Source organism: Lycorma delicatula, chromosome 11, assembly GCF_047948215.1.
Source record: "Lycorma delicatula isolate Av1 chromosome 11, ASM4794821v1, whole genome shotgun sequence".
Classification (NCBI taxonomy): domain Eukaryota; kingdom Metazoa; phylum Arthropoda; class Insecta; order Hemiptera; family Fulgoridae; genus Lycorma; species Lycorma delicatula.
This window is the reverse complement of record NC_134465.1, coordinates 78,575,854-78,597,103: the sequence shown is the minus strand read 5'-3', so window position 1 is coordinate 78,597,103 and position 21,250 is coordinate 78,575,854. Positions and strand designations below refer to the sequence as shown.

The window sequence follows — 21,250 nt, the reverse complement described above, 5'->3', positions numbered from 1 at the left end:
AGGTACTTAGCTAGTTATATATAAGACTAGAAAGCAGTTATATCATATAATTAATTGCAAGTATAACTTCCCCCCCTACCCTGTAGATTGATGAAAAAGAAAATTAAAATTATAGAACAATTTCAAAACTTTTTCTAATAAATTTCATTTTCAAAAAATAGTGAAGAGTGTGATCCTGATAGATTAACATAACACAGAACTTTATGTTTAATATTATTTATGTTTAGTGCAATTATGTAATGGTTGTACATGACCTGACGTGAGTCATATCCCAAAAACAAAATAGCTAAATTTAAAAATTATAAACATTTTTCCCTTAGCAGGAAAAATGAGAAGTGAAGTGATTTCTAATTCCCTTCTTCACTGAGCCACACACATCTGCATATTAACATGTCAAGCCCATCAAAGTACAGGTAATATTTTACCTACAAGCGGTGTTTTCACTCCATTCACCATAGTAAGTGGTTTTATAATGAACATCATTCACAGTGTAACAGTTTAACAGAGTGTAAGAGTTTTCACAGATTGCAGAGTTAAACTCTTACTATATGAATGATCTGTACAAAATACGTTAATGTATCCCACAATTCAAATATCAGCAGTGCCCAGTGAATGGTAAATTAGCAGACCATTAATCATTTAAACCACCAAATAACTGACAATATCATATATTAAACTGCAATCATCACATAAAAAAATCTCTTAAAAAAAGTACTAGTATATAAAACCAAAATTATAAATATTATAACACATCTTTACTTAAAATACACAAAATCTCTCTAAGTATAAAATACAGTATTGCACTACATAAATATAACAAATTCAGCATGCTATAAATATTTTAATCTAAAAGAGTAAAATTTTCAATCCTCTATTTAATAAAATTAAGATTGATAAAAAAAATAATTTTACTTAAATTAATATTAACATGCACAGTTTACTGTAACAGTATATAATTCTACATTTATTCAATTTAAGCAAATATATATCTGCTAAGAAATAATACCCACATTATAGAATAGTAATATAAAAATACTGATATTTTTACATTCCTTAATAATCATGTACATCGCATGTTATTCTGAATACAATATTGATTGTTAATGTATGATAAATAAGCACAGAAGATTGTTCACAAGATGCTAGCTCACTATTAGAAATGATATAGCCATGCTCAAGAGTAACAAATCTTATGCAAAGCATTTTCTTTTACTTGCTGTCTTCAAGGATCTGAATACCCTATTTCTATTATCGGCAAGAGCTTACTTAAATTCAGACCTATAATTGACAATTTCATATAAAGCAACTGTAAAATGCCTATTCAATCTCAGGTACAAGGACCATTTGGAAAGTTCTCAGGCTGTCAAATAAAATGCAAGATTTCTCAGATATTTTAAAAATATTTATCAGTATCATCTTGAAATTTGATAAATTAGATCAACAACTTTCCAACTTATTAATACCCTCAGTATTTGGATAATATATACTCCAACTTTGGATAATATATGGTCAGCTTTGACTCAATCTTCACCCAGTGGGCTACGTCCTCAGGTTTGGGAAGAGATAATAATTGCTGAGAGCCAAATTCGACAAATACAGTGATGTGGAAGCACTTCAAAACATAGTTCATAAAGCCAACAACTTGAGTCATGTGCATGGGAACATCATTGCAGCGAAAAAGCGCTTTCTTTTTGGCCAGATGTATACGTTTACCTATACAGGACCCTTTACTCGGTTCAAAAGTGAAGCATGCAATTCCCTGGTGATTGTCCTGTCTTTTTCCAAATAGTCTATGGGTTCCACGTCGTGAGCTTCTTATAAAACATCAAATTTAAATAAAACACAAAAAAACAAAATTTTATAATTTTTAAAGAATAAATTTTTAATAAACAAAAAATGAACTTACTATTGTTGGGATTTGCGAAACAATGTACTACGACTATGTTGCTTATGCTTCTTCAGAGTTTTACAAAAGAAAAAAAATAACTCAACAAATCAAAAAATATTACTAACAGCGATGAATAATACACATTACTTATAAAAATAAAGAAAAATGACAATAAACACATTTAACTCAATACTCCCACAACTAGTCTGTAGAACCACTACTACGAACAACTTGTACACATCAGAACTTAACAAAATATCTTATTAATACTTATAATACTACGGAACTGGACAATCCAAAATTAATTTTAAACATAATTTGTCATTATAACATGTTACATTTTCAATAATAATATTTTTTAATGTTATTTAAAAAAATAAGTCAACGGATAAGCAATCTTCTGATAAATCCATGAAATGTTTTTATGGAGAGGCCTTTGACATTAAATTCTCATACTTGTATTCTGTACAAATCATAGTTTATGAATTTCCTGATCAGTTTTCTTAACATACTCACTGCACTAAACCAACCACGTCGAAATCCAACACAAAACTGACGCTTTCTGATGTGTGAATATGTGTACTCACAAACGTAACGCTCTTTGTATAGAAAACGTTTGTTCATTTTTCAAGCATGATATCATATTTCTTAAAATTCTATTTTAAGAAGAAATTTTTGATAACTAATGAATCATGCTGCTATTAATTTAACTTTTACGTTTTTAAAAAGTATTGTTCATCGACGTATTAAGAAATCCATATAACAAAATTTATTATAAAATAAAGTAAAATACAAATAAATTCTTCAATTTAAATAACCCAATTCAATTTAATTTAAATTTACGTCAAAATTTACAATGGTTACAACATCAATAGAATCCCAAAAAACTGTACCCATGACTTTTGCTGCAGATGGAACTGATTTTGCTTTCTTTGGTACATTTTCACTCACTTTCACCTACTGTTTAATCACTAATGTATAATGGTGAATCCATGTTTTATCGTAAAATATTGAAGAAACTCACCAGAACTGCACTTAAATGAACTTAAACATCTTCGAGAAGTGTTCTGTCAAATGTGTTTTTGGTGATTGTTAACAAACAAAGAACACATCGAGCGGAAAGATTTTTTATACCCAAAATTATAGTGCACACGGTCTAATGAGATGTTTACAAAATAGGATCATTCACGTAGTTACCAGATGCTTTCTGAGCTCATTCTACTAATGAAAATAATGAGAAAAGTTCATACATATATGGGTTTGCAAACATTCCATTAACAAATTATGGCTAGCAAAATATTTTGCTCTGTTTCCTGGAAAAAGAGTGAAATAAAACCTTACTGAAATTCTAGGAACCAAATTGAAGAGTAAACCTGATTTTTTGTATAGTTTTTGACCTGACAAATCGAATAAAACAGAAAAATTTGTAGTCTAAAAAATTTTTTTTTTTTAATATAAAAACTTTGTTAAATCACTAATAAATGTATAAAGTTTATTATCAAAACTTGTAGAAAATCTGAGAAAATTGATATAAAATAATCCAATAAATAACAAATACAAGTTAAAGAAATTTGATTTTATTACTAACATTTACTGAATGAAAACTTTTAAATGTTATCAATTTCAGAAAAAGAAGTTAACATACAACTAATATAATTTTTTCATATGTATGAACTTTCCTCTTGTACACAATATTTTTCATTTAACCTCATACGTAAAAATCTTAACTTGCTGAAAGTACATGGGTTATGTGGATGCTAGTGGAACATCTAATAGCGGCAGCAATTGTTCCTTAAGGATTCCAAGAAAAATGTCGGAATATGCACTTCCTTGGGGAATGAATGGTCAAATTAGCTGATTGTAAACTAGACCACGCCACACAACTGACACTAAATTGGTGTTGAAAATTACATTCTGTCATTTGTGAATTGACTTCTACCCAAATGTGTTCATCGTGAAGGATATTGATGCTGTCCCAAGTAAACTGATCCTCATCAGTAAATAGAATGAACCTGAGTAATCGGTATTCATATCCAACCAGTTGCAATATTGCAAATGAAGAGGAGAATCTCTTGGTTAAAGATTTTGTACTCGTTGATTACAGTAAGGATACGTTTGTTACGGGGTTCCTTTGCACCATAGACTGGGAAACTCTGAACCACTGAAATAGACGTTGTGTACTAACACCCGGACTGTGTTGTATACCTTGATAATGGTTTCATTGATATCGGCATCATTATGGGCAGAATGATCATGGCGAGTGCTAATGCTGAAACGTGTACCTGTTTCTTTCAGAGTATGAAATGTACCAATAATTGTTTTAGGATTTGGAACTCTGCAGTTAAGAAAATATCTTTGATATTCTGCAGCAGCAGTTACATTACATCACACCCTCAAGATACATACCATGTCAACATATTCCTCAGTAATAATAACAAAGGTATTGCTGCAGTGTGACACCAGTTAAAACACACATGGTTAATTTAAAATACACTGTACTGGCAACAATTCACAGTAGTAATGCAGAACATGCAATGCAGTGATGATACAATATAAAATGCATTGCTGGCCAGCTGACTTTGTCATCAACTAACAAAATCATAATTTCTCAATTTTCAATTTGACAGTGAATTTGAGAAATATTCATAAACTTTATTGGCTGAATAATATTAGTACTGGCTTTTTTTATTTTATACATTTTTATTTTTAATACAACACTGTTTTTTGTATCACTGTACTGCAAACATGCTTTGTACATGTAATCCACTTGTTTTCATTTGGTGAGTATTAATTATAAAATCAAATTTCTTGAACTTGTTTGCTTTTTATTGGGCTATTTTATACCATTTTCTCAAAATTAAATTCTCTACAAGTCTTGATAATAAATATTATGTACTTATTAGTCATTTAACAAAGTTTTTGTATTACAAATGTAAAAAAATATTTTTTTTAGACAACAAAATTTTCTGTTTTACATAGAATATTAGGAAAACTACTGGAGATATGATTCTGGAACTTGTTTTATTCAATTTGTAAGGTCATAAAATCATAAGATTTGCTAGCAGTAACTTGGTAATGGAACATTTCCGGACCCATCTTTATATATACTTTTTTCATTATTTTCAGTAAGTAGAATGAGTTCAGAAAGGGCAGTAACACCACGTGAATCCCCCTGCATAATCAAGCTCATGTATCTTCACTCTGTATCATTTATTAGAGAACTGTGGATTTTTGTGACAATTTCATCAGTCATAGCAGATTTTGGGGGTCCTGAGCATTCATCATTTTGAGTAGAAGAATGACTACATTTAAATTCAGCAGCCATTTTTTTAACATTAAAAATGAAGGGGAAGAATCCTTTTAAGTAAAATCTAACTCACTTGTATGATTGTCAGGGTTAAACCTTTTAAAATAGTTTTTATAATCAAGTAAGAACTTCAGTTTTTCCATTTTGCAGAAAATACCAAAACTTTTTTGCTTTACTTGACCATCACAAACAAGTAACTAAACACAAAAGGCTAAAATTTTGCAAAATGTCAACTACAGGATCATACTTCACAAACATCAGAGTCATTTGGTCATATTTGTGACATCTCTGTTGGCAGGCTGAGATTTATTTGAATGACCCTTATAATTGATAATGCGCTTTTTTTCTGTCTTGATACAGTGCGGCAATGTAAATACTGCCTCCAATCAGTAGGGGATAGTCATAAGGACAATAATTCTATACTATGGAGATTATGTAATTCACAAACAATTATTTATAGAGGTGTTAAATGCAATACTATAAAAAAATTAAAATATTTAAAACAAATATGCCATGAATTAAAACAGGATTATTAGTAAGCAAAATTTAAAAAGACTTCTTTATATATAAAAAAATGACTAAACAATTGATGTTACCATGACATGCATTAAAAGAAACATAAATACTAAAATAAAGTATATCAATTTTTGTTGTAAAGCATAATATTTCTAAGGGCAAATTCCTATTAATCAGCATATTTAATTGTGTATGTATGTGTGTATATATATATACACACACACACACACAAAGTGTGTTTTTAAAGTAATGTCCATTTTGAATTTGCCATTATATATACGATATTAACAGATGGCATTGTACAGCTCAGTTATTTCAATCAATAGTCCAATAGTCATCTCTTAGCTACAATTGTTCAGTCATTTTGTTATTTGTTTATATTCATCCATTTATAATCAATTCTACAATTCACGATCTCAGAGTGTGAATTATAAGGAATAATCCGATTTCTGATTGTAAAAAACAATTCTGTGGCTGAAATTTGCATGAAAATTTGCGATGTTTACCAGCCAATCATTATGAGTGTTGCTACAGTAAGGCAGTGATGCCATTCATTTTGAGATGGGCAAATGAATGTTCATTATGAAGAACATAGAGGCCAGCTCTTTGTGAAAACAGATCATTCAAATAAAAAAGTTGATGAGAAAATTAAAAAAAAACCGATGCTTCACAATGTCACAATTATGTCAAAAGCAAGAGGTTTTCCTTGTGAGCGTTGGTTAAGCATACAGCACACAATTTTTTATAGCCCAATATTTCAGTCAAAATTTCATAAATCAAAGGTCATGAAACATCAGGGTTCATCAAAGATAATTGACAAGGTGAAGCATCAGTTTTCTTGATTTTATTTCATCAACTTTTTTAATCAAATGATCTGTTTTCACAGACAACTATCTCTATGTTCTTCATCATGAATAGTCATTCATTCATCTCAAAATGAAAGGCATCACTGCCTTACTGCAGCAACACTTAAATTTGCATGCAAATTTCTGCCGCAGAATTGTTTTTGCCATTAAAGAGCTGATTCGTATTTAAACGGGAATGAAATGCTATGTAAAAAATGTGTTAAGCTGAAGGCAGCTATTAAGAAAAGTAGCAAATAAAAAGCAGTTTTTGTACATATTTTTCAGTTATATTTTTATTCAAAAACATAACTTACTTTAAAATCATGTGTAAACATATTTTAATGTTTGTTAAATATATCCCTTGAAAATAATATAATGCGCAAAAAAATAAAAAAAAATTTCAAATCTTTTCTATTAACTATGTTATTTTCTCATTAAAGAAAATCTTTATTTAATTACAAAGTATGAATTTTTAAACTAAACAATGTAAATGAAAATAAGCGAAAATAATTTACAGTTGTTAGAGTTAATATTTTTAGGTAATTCAGAATAATTAAAAAAATCTAGAGAAAAATTAATAAGTTGTAGAAAATAAGAGAAGAAATGAAATAATAATTTATTACATTTTAAAATTAATTTCAAAAACCTAAAAGTGTATTTTTACTAAATTAATAAAAGAAAATCAAATCCTAATACGGAAGTAAAATTTTGCGGAACATAATACATTAATAAAATCTTTACTACATTTATTATTACAGTCTACTTACACAAACCGAACTAAAGAAACAAACTACATTCTGACCTATAAAAATTTTAATTATATACAACTAATAATACTGGAAAATAAACAAATAGAATAGACAAATGCAAGACTAAAAGTGCAGCTACAATAATAACAAAAACAGAGCGTGTTGGTGAGAATACCTTAAAAATATTCTGGTTATACAAAACACAATCATCATAATGTATCAGTTTAAACAATTCAATCGATCGACCGATCAAGATGTAAAGATGTAGTTAGTAGATATAATATGTATGTGATAGAGGTACGACATACACAGACAGTAAATAGTTACAGAAAACAGGGTTACACACAGAGATGCAGAATTCATGCACAGAAAAACAAACACAAAACAAAAATGAAAAATGAGTAACAGTATGATTATAAAACAAGAAAGTAATACTTATTGTAATAATATGACAATATGATTATAAACATCGAGCAAGATATTAATAGAGTATACATAATTAGCACCAGATAATATAACAAAAAGAGAACATATTATTAGAATATGTACATTTTATACTACGGTTTAAGGAGCAAAGCAAAGCGTTGCATGTTATGGTAAAATTTACAATTTCCAGAATCAAGCTTAAAAATAGGTTATCTGTCATAAAATCATACTTAAACATGTAATAAGTATGTCTTTTAAGATCATATTTAAAACATTTCTTTTTATTAACATTTGCTATAAACAATTTTCCATTTATTTAATCTACCAACCTAATTTTTTTTTCAAAAAGTCTTACCAATGAGGTGTTAATTTAAATTATCAGAACTTCTAAAAAAAAAAGGTAATAACAAATCTGTACAATCCAAATTCCACACCATATCTACAGCCATCAAATTTCATACATCTTCACTGATGTATAAAATATACCTTATTTTAATTTTTTTAAATAACTTATAACATTGATTACAATTAGTATAATAATTTTTAAAAGAGTATTTTTATATAAAATTATGCTAACAAAAATATGTTTCTAAATCCTATACATAGCAGGAATAGCATAGAAACACTCTTGAATTCAAATGTAAATTTACTAACAAGATTACAGAACTTAAAGAAAAAAAATTGAAATTTTGATTAATTGCCAATTAGAAGTAACAAATCTTTAAAAATACTAAAATATTAATAATTATTATGAAAATCCCAAAGTATGTTAAATTTCTGTTAATATTTTTATATAGTTTAATCAACACTGTTGAGAACTATTTATTAATCAATTTATTGATTAATAGTTTTATTTTAAAAATCTTTCTGTTTGATCTTTTTTTACATACATCTTATTTCTGTTGGTTATTTTAACTGATTTTTTAATTAATTCTGCTGCTAAATGTCTTGCATGCATCTGTTCTACTGCATCACTTTTAATGTGCTTTCTATATCTATAATGTTTTGTTCAACATTTTTTTCAATGTTAAAATTTTTTATATTATGATTGTCGTTTATTTAGCAATTCATATTCATCTTTATTTAAACTTACGTTACTGATTGGTGGAATTTAATTTTTGCATTTTCTCCAGTTTTATTTCTTTCATTATAGTTGTTAGCCTATAAAATTTTATTTTCATTTGTGTGTAATTTTCTTTGGTTTCTTTTTTTATAATACTTTTTATTTCTTCTATCATATTATTTACTGTGTTGACTAAAAATTGTTGGTCAAGTTGCAAATGTAAACGCATTAATTTTTTATTAAGTTTTCCTTTTTAGTTCCTTGTACGAACTAAAGAAAGTACTGTGATCGTGAAAAATTTCAGTTTTCAGATTTCAACAGAAATATCCATTTTGACCATCCCTGAATAGTTTCGGCGTGACGTCTGTACGTATATATGTGCGTATGTTTCTCACGTAACTCAAAAACTATTAGCCATAGGATATTGAAATTTTGCATTTAGGACTGTTGTAACATCTAGTTGTGCACCTCCCCTTTTGAGTGCAATTGACTGAACCAAAAGTGTCAAAAAAAGCCCAAAATCCAAAAAAAATTGGATTTTGGACTTTTTCTTAACTGCAGTAATAAGCCCTCATCGAGAGCTTTTCAACAAAATATATTCATAAGCGGTACTTATTTTCATAGGTTCCAGAGCTACAGCCAAATAAAATTTTAATTAATGAAATATTTGAATCTTACAAGGGGAAGGCACATTGGTTCGAATCAGACTTCATCTCCTTTTTTTTTAAATTAAATAATTTAACCTCTTGACTAAAAAAATTTTTATGATAAATAATACTTCAATAAATTAGAAGTTATTAATGAAGTAACATTTTATATACTTTTAATTTTAAAAAAAAAAGTGTATATATAATTTAATAGGCGTACAAGGAAGTCATGTGGAGTCCACATCAGATTTTTTTCTAATGTAAAAAAGGAAGAAGAATGAACATTTTAGAAAATTTCAAAATTTTTAAATTAAAATGTAATAATAAAATGATCATAAATGAACAGATCAACAATCAAGTGGATGTCCTTTGCAAGAAGTTAATTTATTTTATTTTTTAGGAAATAGATAAATAAAATTAAAAGATAAGTATTACCAATAATAACACATAAATAAAGAAAAGTACCAGTAGAATAAGTTTTGACAATGGAGTGGTTCCAAAACATGTCAACATATAATAAAAGAATGAAGCTAAGAGAGGTATACAATACTCAAAATAGAAAAGTCTTTCTTTCATTATATAAATCGTGTAATTTTAGTGTCAAATAAGTACAATTCTTCTCCCATATCAGGAAATATGTACAAACACCTACAGCAGAAACCCATAACAGCAAACAGTACTATCATCAAACTTTGATTAATTACAAAAATTCCTGACTTATAATATAAATTTTAAGTTTGAAATGCAGCAACATTTTTTTTACAATCAAATGTATTATAGTTAAAATTCATAATTAATATGAATAAAAAAGGCATGTACATACATCGATATAAAAGTTTTTTGACATGAATACATCTTATGAACTGTCAGGGTAGAGGTGCAAAATTTTTATTGAAAAGAAGTCATTTAAAACAATGAAATCAACTTGAGTCACAAATCTAAACATGTAAATTAAACTATAGCAGAACAAGTTCAACATCATTTAAAAAGAATGAAAGAAGTTAAGATTTGTGTGAAACCAGTTTTGTACCTCCATTATCACCTCACACCAAGTTACGTTTGGATTTTATCATAAAGTTGTTTTCAAACTATTGTGTGAGCAAAAGTGTGGTCCAATTGCAATAGATACAGTGCCAAAAAATAGGAAAAATATGAAATACTATAAAAACTAACAATTAGTTAAAATAAAATATATTTTTTGAGATAAGTATAAGTTTTTAAAAACGTTTGGTTGTTTTTCAGAACGTCACAACATATGCGCAATAAATGAAACGAAACGAAACAATATGTGCAATAAATAAAAACAACTGAATAAACGAGCACAAAAGTACGATAATCAATGATAATAGTAATTGATCAAGAATGTGAATTTAATATTAAATGTTCTCATAGTAATATAGATGTTTTAAAAATGTATTTGGTGAGGTATGTGACATTTGTGATTTCTCAAAGATAAAAAACCAACAACAAATTTGTCTGTGTTGGTTTTGGCAGAAATATTTTTAAATGATGATGCGACCAATTTTGAAGTATGTTAAACCTGCATATGGCAGTTGAGTAATAAGAAAACTCTACTGTTGTTGAAAACAACATCCTTTTGTTTTCAACAAGAGGATTTATTAACTGAAATAATTTTTATTTTATTTCATCGACCTCCACACATCCAAATATCAGTCTTAAAAGATGTATTCAAATAAATATTTATGGGTGTACTATTGATACAGCCAACTTTATTTTTTGGTGGGTTACTTTACAGTTAACAATAATGCTTTAACAGAAACAAGATATTTTGACTATATTAGTTTTGTTTTTACATGAAACTGAGAACTGTACATTTTTTCTTTAGTTACTGAAAATAACTGGAAATTCATTAGTCTTAATTTTTTTTAGAATGATTTTGGAAATCTGAACAGCATTTCTAAGAACAAAAATGACATTAAAAAGGAATTCTGCAAGGGATAAAAATTTTCAAAATGATGGAACTGTTTAAGCAAAAATGAAAAACAGCTCCAACATAGCAATAATTCAGTGGAATATAAAAAATAAATCCATCCATTCCAGGAGGCAACACAGACATAATACACATTTGTACAATTAGAATATTGTAGAAGTGTACTGTAAAACATATCCATATTTTTAACTGTATTAAAATTATTAATTATTAGAAGATAAGAAATACAAAATAAACATACAAGAATGTAAATGTAATTGCTTTTCATATGAGATTTTATACTGAAAAATACTTTCTTAATATTAAAATCTCATTTTTTATTATTTTTGTGCAAGATGTTATTTTTTTCAAACATTAAATCATGAAAATAACATTCTATTTACAGTTAACGAATAATCAATAAACACCATGTAATAATAATAATAATGTGCAATAATAAAATGTTCCATATTTTAAAAATGTAATAAATAACAACATAAAATAAGTATGGCCTAAAGAAAAACATAATTTAATATTGTAAACCATGTCTATCACAGATCAGACACTTTATAAAATGTGATCACAATAAATTTCATACAAATGAGTTTTACCCGGTTTACTGATGTATCCATAGGTTGGAAATGATTATGCCTCAATAAACTGCAGAAAACGAATATCTTATAACAAGCTGCTTCTTCTTTTGTAATGCTTTATGACAGGAACTGTCAAAAGTCTGAGCCATTACAGGATATTTCAATCATTATTTGCTTAATTCTTATCACACATTTTGTGTATGTTAAAACGTTAATCAAAGCAGCTAAAAAAATATATAAAAGTACACTAACCTGAAATTCATCCCACGGTATGGAAGTGCATTCGTCTGCTTCTATGTTAGACAACTGTAATTTTATGGAAGACTGAAAACCTTGAGACTGTTGAAGAAGTTCAACTTGACCCAATTTAAATGTAACAACAGATATCTGTAAAAAAATATATTTTAATTATTAACATTATATATAATTCATAATAACATTTTAACACGATATAAATATTATATATATTTTCTAAAATCAATCCTTTCAAGACCCATATCATCTCTACACTGATAATATAAATTTAAATATATATAATTCAACTTAATCCATCCAAGTACAGATAAGACAACTCACCTTATTTGTATATTTATATATGAAATCCCGCATCATCAGTCATGTATAATATTTACAAAATTACATAGTAAACATAAAATTAAGTTAAAAGTTGGAGTTAAAAGATTAAAATTGCGATTACATATGCAAAAGCAAATGAAGTCATTAAAATAAGATAAAATAAAAACAAACATAATAACATGTATATGGCTAGCCAAATTCTACACTATTGTACTATTTAAATAAATGAAGGCGCTGCTATCTATTGGAGCTTTTATGAGTATTTCTCCTTCAAAATCTGTCTGTAAGTTGATAAAGTTGAATCTTTGTTTATATATATATATATATAAATATAAATATTATTCTAAAATATCTAGATTTTTATTTCTGTTTCCTTTTTTAATTTATAAATTAGTATTTAACATTAGAAATGGAATGTTTATTGTTTATAAGATGATCTGCAACATTGGAGAAGCCCAATTTTTTATTTTTATAATGCCTAAAATGTTCATAAAATCTGGCTTTAAACGATCTATGGATTTTACCTATATAAATATCCTCACAATCATTACACTTTATCATATAAATTGTTTGTTTGAAATTATTTAATGACTATATATACTCTAGTATACGTAACCACAATTTTAATACTTTAATTCTTCAATTTTATGTTTAATATGTAATTTTATAAATATTATACGTGACTGATGATATGGGATTTCAAGAAAGTACTTTCATGAAAAATTATATTAATATACAAATAAGGTAAGAGTTGCCTTATCTGAGTTATCTGTACTTGAGTGGATTAAACTGAATTATATATAACCCCTTCAAGGTGAAATAAAGTAATCACTCCTTAAAGGGTAATTCAGAAACGAATTCATAACTTTAAAGGTATATAAAAATTGATTTAAATAACTTAGAAATTCAGTTGAGGTCTGTCTCATTTTATAGCAAAACACATCAAGTTTTGACTCACGTAATTCATTAGTACTGAATTCGGCCACCAGCGCTGTCACCAGTGTTGTTAAACATTTACTGGTCCAGAACGTACTTGGTGTGTGTTTTGGTTTCATGATTTGCAGTCAGCAATTGCAGTTCAATGTAATTTTTGTAGAGATGGAATTTTTTAATTACTCAAATGATGATGACCAAGATGGAAGGCATTACTACCAGCAAGATGGGACACCACCTCACTACCGCCTAAAAGTCTGAGATTTTCTTGATACTTGATTACCAGGTTGTAAAGGTCCTATTGCATGGCAACCTTGTACTCAGATTTCACCCAGCTAGATTTTTTTTGGGATGTTTTATTAAAAATCGGGTTTGAGTACCGCCTTTGCCTACTGATCTTGTTGAGCTAAGACTTCAAATTAATGTCGCAGCTGCAGAGGTAATGCCCAACTTGCTGGCTACAGTCTGGAATGAAATCGACTTCAGGTGGGATATATGTCACATTGGAAGCCACATCTAACAGAAGTAAATGTTGGGTGATAAACTTGATGTGTTTCTCTATGAAATGAGACCTCAACCGAATCTGTAAGTTATCTCAATAAATCTTTTATCCTTTTAAAAATGTGAAGACTCTTTTGAATCAATTATATATATATAAAAGGTTTGTTTTAATAATTACATCATGTTCCTTGAACAAACTCTTTTAATACAATTACTGATATTTTCAAGTAACTATACAAAATTATTATTAATCAAGAATATAATTACAAAGATTACTTTATTATATAAAAACCATCTTCAACGTAATGAATGCTCAAAAGTAATTTCGCTTGTGTGGGTTGAAACAACCACAGGACAGTTTCAAAATATAAATTTTATAGAGAACTTCATCTTGAAAAACAAATACACTCTCTGACTTTGTTATTTTATATTACAGAATAGGAAAAAATACATGAATAATATACAATGATATTTTTAACCTCTCTTAATTTAAATAGAACATTAAAAAAAAATATATAAAAAGAGCAATAGACAATCCAATTCTTAATTTTCTGCAATATAACTAAGAAGAATCGCAGGTAACCAGTATGTGAAAAGATCTCAATTAATCTAAATATGATGATAAAAATCAAAATAAACTAATACTATAATACATTTCATCATAAACATTCAAAATATATTATGATAAAACTTACCAAAGATTAAGTTAATTATCTGATAAAAATTAGAATTCAAAAATATTTACTTAATACATTTTAAGAACCACAAGCTAACATTTAATTAGTTACTTAAGAGAGAAGAATGTCATACTATTTAAAAAATACCAAGCTTGACTGGGATTTTGGTTAACTATTCGGTTAGTAAAACAAATTTGATTTTTTCTTTTTATATGCAAAACACTTTCTTTTTATTAAACAGATTCATTAGCATAAGTTTGATATATCACATAATGAACTACCTTTTGACCTTCCTGGTAGTAAATTCAACGTTTAGTCTGTTAAGAGAACTGTGTTATGAATCACACTTCATCCCTTTTCTTTGATTTCTACAGTAATTTGCACTACCTTGCCGATCATTGTCTCAAATCTCAGATCTATTTTAACACATTTCTAAACTATTTTAATCAGCTCTTGACTGAAGAAATTTCTAATGCAGGTTATTTTTTTCAATTGTTTATTTAGCTGTACAGTAGATAATTGGAAATTCTGTATATTAATCATGATGAAAGATGAAATATTCTCTTCCAGACTTCAAAATGGAGTAATACTGTCTTTGTTTTATCTACACTCCGGGTTCAAATCCCAGACAAGCTTGATTGACTGGGATTTTCATCTCAATTAGCCAAAATTCATACCAGATTAATCTTTCATAAGTAAATAATTAACATTATTTATCAATTTTATAAAAAAAGCTTTTATTTACAGAAAAAGAAGACTTAACACATAAATTAAATAAATAAGAGAATAAAAACCATAAAGCTGCTGTGTAATTAAGATTTCTTGACAATGATGGTGTAATTAATGAACTTTAAAACTATAAGTTCATTAATTACACCAGGTTGGAATCTATGAACCTTTGATTGAAATAATATGAAATACAATGTGAACTGCTGTAAACAGGATCCAAAATACAAGCGTTTACGAATGTTTAACTTATCAATAAATCCATTATCAAGGCTGTTTGTTATTGTGTTACGGTTACTAATTAATTCTTAGCTTTAAACTTCAGAATATGAATGTGTTCATAGACATTAAAAGAGTAATGTATTTGGAAAATTCAACGTTGACTTCTACATGTAGCAGTGTAATAGCAATGACAACAATTTTTGACTAATGGACAGAGCAATGGAAAAAATATAAAACAGATCAAATGTCCATTATCAGTATAGCAACTCTGTAAGGTCCACACCATACTGCAGTAAAGAAACTTATGAGGGTCATTCAATAATTAAACAGACAAATATTTTTAGTGAAGGAAACGCTTAAGGCAAACAATTGAAACTTTTGTAAGTGTTAGTGGCAATGTTACAAAGACTCTTAGTCAGCAGTTCGATTAATATTTACGTAAACATAACCTCTAAAGACCTAGTTATGATGGCGTGTCCGCTTGAAGAAAGTACTTTTGAACAACAGTGTTCTGTGATTGATTACAGAAAGTGTATAACTGTCAGAAATATTCTCTCGAATGAACAAACGATATGGCATAGTTGCATGAATCGTGTGAGTTTTTATGTATGGGTGGAAAAGTTTAAAAGCAGCCACAAAAATGTGACCGATGAGCACCACTCCACGCATCTGGTAACAGTGTTGACCTCGGCGTTAGATTCTCATATTGATTCATTCATCAAGAAGACCAACAACTTAGGATTGAAGAAACTGCTGAAAAATGTTGAGTTACGTATTGACACAACTCATTTCACCATTCAAAACAAACTGAGCTACCGTAAGACTTGTGCAAGGTGGGTTCCCAGTGAGCTTGCTGTTCATCCAGAGATTTTACATTTGCAACATCTCAAAATTCATTTCAATAACAAAAATGAAGCATCTTTGGAAAGGATTTTAACCTGTGATGAAACTCGGATACATCATTTTGAGCTGGAGTCAAAGCATGCAGAGGAAACATCCTGAATCGCCTGTCTGTAAGAAATTTAAAACGCAACCATCACATGTTAATCATCTTTTGGAGAACTCATGGTCCGATTTTCTGATTTGGAGGAGCTATCAACAGCCTATATTACTCAGCTATGGGCACCCATCCTACCAACAATACCTCAGGAAATCAGTTCATTCTGACCCAGATAGGAGTACCAGATTACTTAATAACAATTTTAGGTTGACTAGCTTTACTTTAAGCTACAACAAAAATTGCTTTTCTACCAAAAAGTAAAGAATCATCTAAGAACAAATATATGGTTTCTAAATATAACAGCTCATCCCCAGAATTGGCTGTACTTGGAGATACTCAATCAAACAATAGTTAAACACACCTTAGGTCGGTTTTAAAAGTTTGGACAATATAAATATAATACAATATAATATACAAGACACTAAAATATTATCCTAACTTTTGTTTCTAATTCTGAACAACTGAATCTAAACAGCAGATAGATTCCGTTGGGCATGTCTAAACTCATTACAGTTTTTCATTTATTTTTATAACGGCATAATAAGTGAGCATGCAGGAAAACCAAAGAAAGATTACAATGACTGAAGGCACAGGGAGTAGTCCAATGAAGATGAAAAAACAACTGTTTGTGAATAAGGTTCATGCCATACTGGTTAGAGACTATAAAGGGATTGTACAAAGGTACACTCTTCCAAATTCAAGTTAACTAAAATCAACTTAAACTTAACAGCACAATGGATTCAATTTCATTGAATGCGGATCAGAGAATAGTTTTAAGTATTAGTAAAGCTGTTGGAATAATACAAAGCAGATGACTAATTGCTGAATCATATTCTTCCAAACAATAAGACCCAAAGTGAAGGAAATGAGAAAGCAGGACCAATAATTTCTTCATTAAAGAGAATAATACTGTAAATGCTGCATATTACAGATGACTGTTTATCAACGTTAAGGCAGCTGTAAATTAAAAAAATATGGGACTTCAAACTGTAATACACTGCTCTGACATGATAATGCTAGACAATCATTCTGCCGCAGTAACCGAACAAAACTGACTCAAATGCACTGATGATACTTGAACACATCCTTTACAGCTCTCATTTTTTCCCTTAGGCTACTACTTGTTTGTCACACACTGCTCAAGGTTGAATTGGGAAGATAATATAATAAGAAAATGATGAAGAGGTTAGACACTGATTGAAAATGGCTTCAAACACTCTCCATAACTTTCTATGACACATGAATGATAAAGCTATTTAATTAGTGGCAGAAATTTTTAAAAGTTAAGAAACTTACAAAAAAATAAAATATTTTTTTCTCTATATTTAAAGAAATACTTATAGAATAAAAAGATGCAGCTAAAGTTTGGTTTATATCTAACCAATACAGAATAAATTTCATCGCAACATAAAAAACAAATAAAATTAAGAAAAATAAAAACATACAAGATCACGACGTTTGTACGAGCTAGCTATTGAGTCTCTTTCAGAAGGTGTAGTTAATGTCGGAGTGTCTTCTTCTGTAACTTCAGAAGCCATTTCAAAGCCACTGCCACCTCCAGCTGCGTTTGAAGTTGTACCATTAGTTAGACCGACACGGAACATAGCATCGGCTGCCTCACCATTTTTATCAGTACCGACGTTAACCATTACAAACTTTTCACTATCTGAACTTGCATCTGATCTGAAAAAGAAATAAATGTAACATTTAGCAAATGTATAAAAAAAATTCTGCTTTCTAGAAAATCAACATTCACGTAAAAAAGCACATATTCTTACTTAAAAATTAAAGAAAATAGTTACAGGTAATAATGAATGAAATTATATAAAAAATAGTAATGAAATGAAAATAAGCTGATGAATAGTGGCGAGTAAAGTAAAATGGATATCACTTAATAGCAAGAGAGGTTGCAAAATATCACCTACAATGAGAAAACTTAATTGTCCTCGCCAAAATAGAATTATTAAATAAAGCAAATAGTTTGTATGAGGACACAGTTGATTATCAGGAATTGACCAAATAAATAATAAACGAATGTGTAATCTGACTACAGTTAGTTACACAACCACAGTTAATTAATCGATGATACAAAGAAACTGTATGACTCACTTTTTGAATTTAATGGTTAACAATATGATAATGTTAATCATTAAATTTAAATGCCAAAAATAATAGCAGTAGTCACACAGTAGTGATTTCTGAATAATGGATTGGGATTCCACAAAAACAAACATAAAAATTATAATGGGTGTACAACAATCAATACTGAATTTAAACCGAAATCTACATTTTAGACAATTTTGAGAGCCATAATGATGACTGGGCTCAATTTAAAGATACATTCTATCGATTAACCGTACGAACCCAAACTAAAATTTAGCAGCTCACTAAGGCTGACAATATCAATGTAAATCATGAAACGACTGATGAAAATAAGGAGTCAAATTGGGCTTATCCCCGCTTTTCCTTACCAGCTACTTTCAAAAGCTGTCAACATTTTCTGGAGAATATGACGAATGGTCACCATTCCATGACAGTTTTAAATCATTAATTCATGACAATCAAAATCTGTCTAATTATCAAAAATTTCATGTCTGAAATTGTCTTTAAAGGACAGTACCTGTGCCGCCAGTGTCTTACAATCTCTAGAAGGGTCATCTGAAAATTATAAAATTGCTTGGGACCTCTTAGTGGAGGAGGTTTCAAAACAAAAAGTATTTAATCAGCAAACACAACTCAGCTATATTTCAATCTAAATAAATTAGACAAAGGGTGTAGTTTTAATTTGAGAAAATTAATTGACGATATACAAAAACATATGCGTGCCCTTCATACATTAGGTCAACCCACTGAACACTGGGACACTAATAATTCACTTAATTATCAGCAAGTCGGATAAAACTACTCACTGTCAGTGGGAATCAGAAATTGATTCTAACAATGTGCCCATTTTATCTTATTTAATAAAATTCCTACAGAAAAGATGTCGAATCATAGAAGCTCAAACCGAAAATTTCCAATCGAAACTAAACAAAATTCAAAAAATAATATATCCATGTTTAATTACATATCTTCTATAAAGAAATGTTCATATGTTACAATTCCCATCCATTATATTTGTATTTTTGTGATAAGTTCAAATCAATTATCCATTAAAGATAGAGAAAGGGAAGTGCGGAAGTTAGGACTGTGCTTTAATTGCCTATCTTCTGGTAATCGTAAAATAAAAAATTGTGCTGCAGGCTCATGCAAACTTTGTGGTAAACGTCACAATATGTTATTGCATTATACAGAAAGGAAAAATAAATCTTTGCATCCTGAATCAAATACATCAATTTCCAAGGCTGAATTCAGTAATCAAAATCAATCAATTGTGTCCACATCACGTATATCGTGCCAAGGTGTTCCTTCTTCAGTGTTGTTGTCTACTGCCCTAGCATATGTTCTCGATCATTGTGGGGCTCCTCATCTTTGTCATGCACTATTAGATTTAGGGTCACAGTCAAATTTTGTGACTGAAAGGGTGGTCAAAAAACTAGGCTTGCCATTTGCAAATGTATCTGTAGAAGTGAATGGAATTGGAACATTCACTACCAAAACATTGTTGTTCAATATGTCATTAACTCAAGATTTAATACATTTTCCTTCGCTACTGACTATGTACTCCTAACATCTATTACCAAACATTTACCCACTGTGCCAATTCAAAAATCAGACATGAAATTTCCACTTAATGTTCAGTTAGCAGATCCTAATTTCAATTAACCGAGTGACGTTGACTTGCTCATTGGAACAGAGTTATTTTTTTACTTGCTATGTGACGGAAGACTAAAACTTAATGATTCATCTCCAACCCTTCAAAATACAGTGCTTGGTTGGATCATTTCCGGCAAAGTAACGATCAACACTATGTCGCGCATAACTATAGTTTGCTATCTATCTATGCTGGATGACATAAACAAAACCACACAGAAGTTTTAGGATATAAAAGATGGTTGCTCTGAAAAACAGTACACTGGAAACAACAAACTGTGCGAAGACCTATAAATGAATACAACCTTCAGGGATGATCTTGGAAGGTACTGTGTGCAAATCCCCTTGAAAGGTGATATTTGTGATCTTGGCGAATCAAAGGATTCTGCATTCAGAAGATTTTTATCATTAGAGAGGTGCTTACTCGTTAACCCAGAGATGCATTCACAATACATCCAATTCATGAAAGAATATGAAGAGCTAGGACATATGAAGGAAATTACAATGGCTGAAGCTAATTCATCAAAGGCTTATTACATTCTGCATCACGCAGTGTTAAGGGTAGATTCCACAACCACCAAATTACGGGTAGTTTTCAGTGCATCCTTAAAAACAAGCTTTCATTGAATGACATCTCAATCATTGGTTCAACAGTACAATCAAATATTGTCAGTATTGTATCAAGATTCAGAACACACCCATATGTTGTAACAGCAGATATTGAAAAAATGTATCGTCAGATTAACATCCATTCAGCTCAACAAAATCTACAACTAATCTTTTGGAAAAACCAGCCAGAAGATCCTATTAAAACATTTAAATTGCTGACAATCACTTATGGCACCGCTAATGCTTCAAATTCAACAGTTGTTACAACACTTCTGGTCACGGTGGTCGC

The 21,250-nt window shown here is 29.2% G+C and overlaps 1 protein-coding gene across 3 annotated transcripts in view; it reads right to left on the bottom strand.

Annotated features, from left to right (window-relative positions):
- Positions 1–21,250, bottom strand: part of LOC142332545 (bridge-like lipid transfer protein family member 3B) — a 130,704-nt gene that overhangs the window by 18,924 nt on the left and 90,530 nt on the right. For all 3 annotated transcript variants that reach the window (XM_075378999.1, XM_075379001.1, XM_075379000.1), the window contains 2 exons: positions 18,045–18,282; positions 12,217–12,351 (listed from right to left, as the gene is read on the bottom strand). In XM_075378999.1, coding sequence (XP_075235114.1) covers positions 12,217–12,351; positions 18,045–18,282 — 373 coding nt within the window. The remainder of the gene's footprint in view (positions 1–12,216; positions 12,352–18,044; positions 18,283–21,250) is intronic.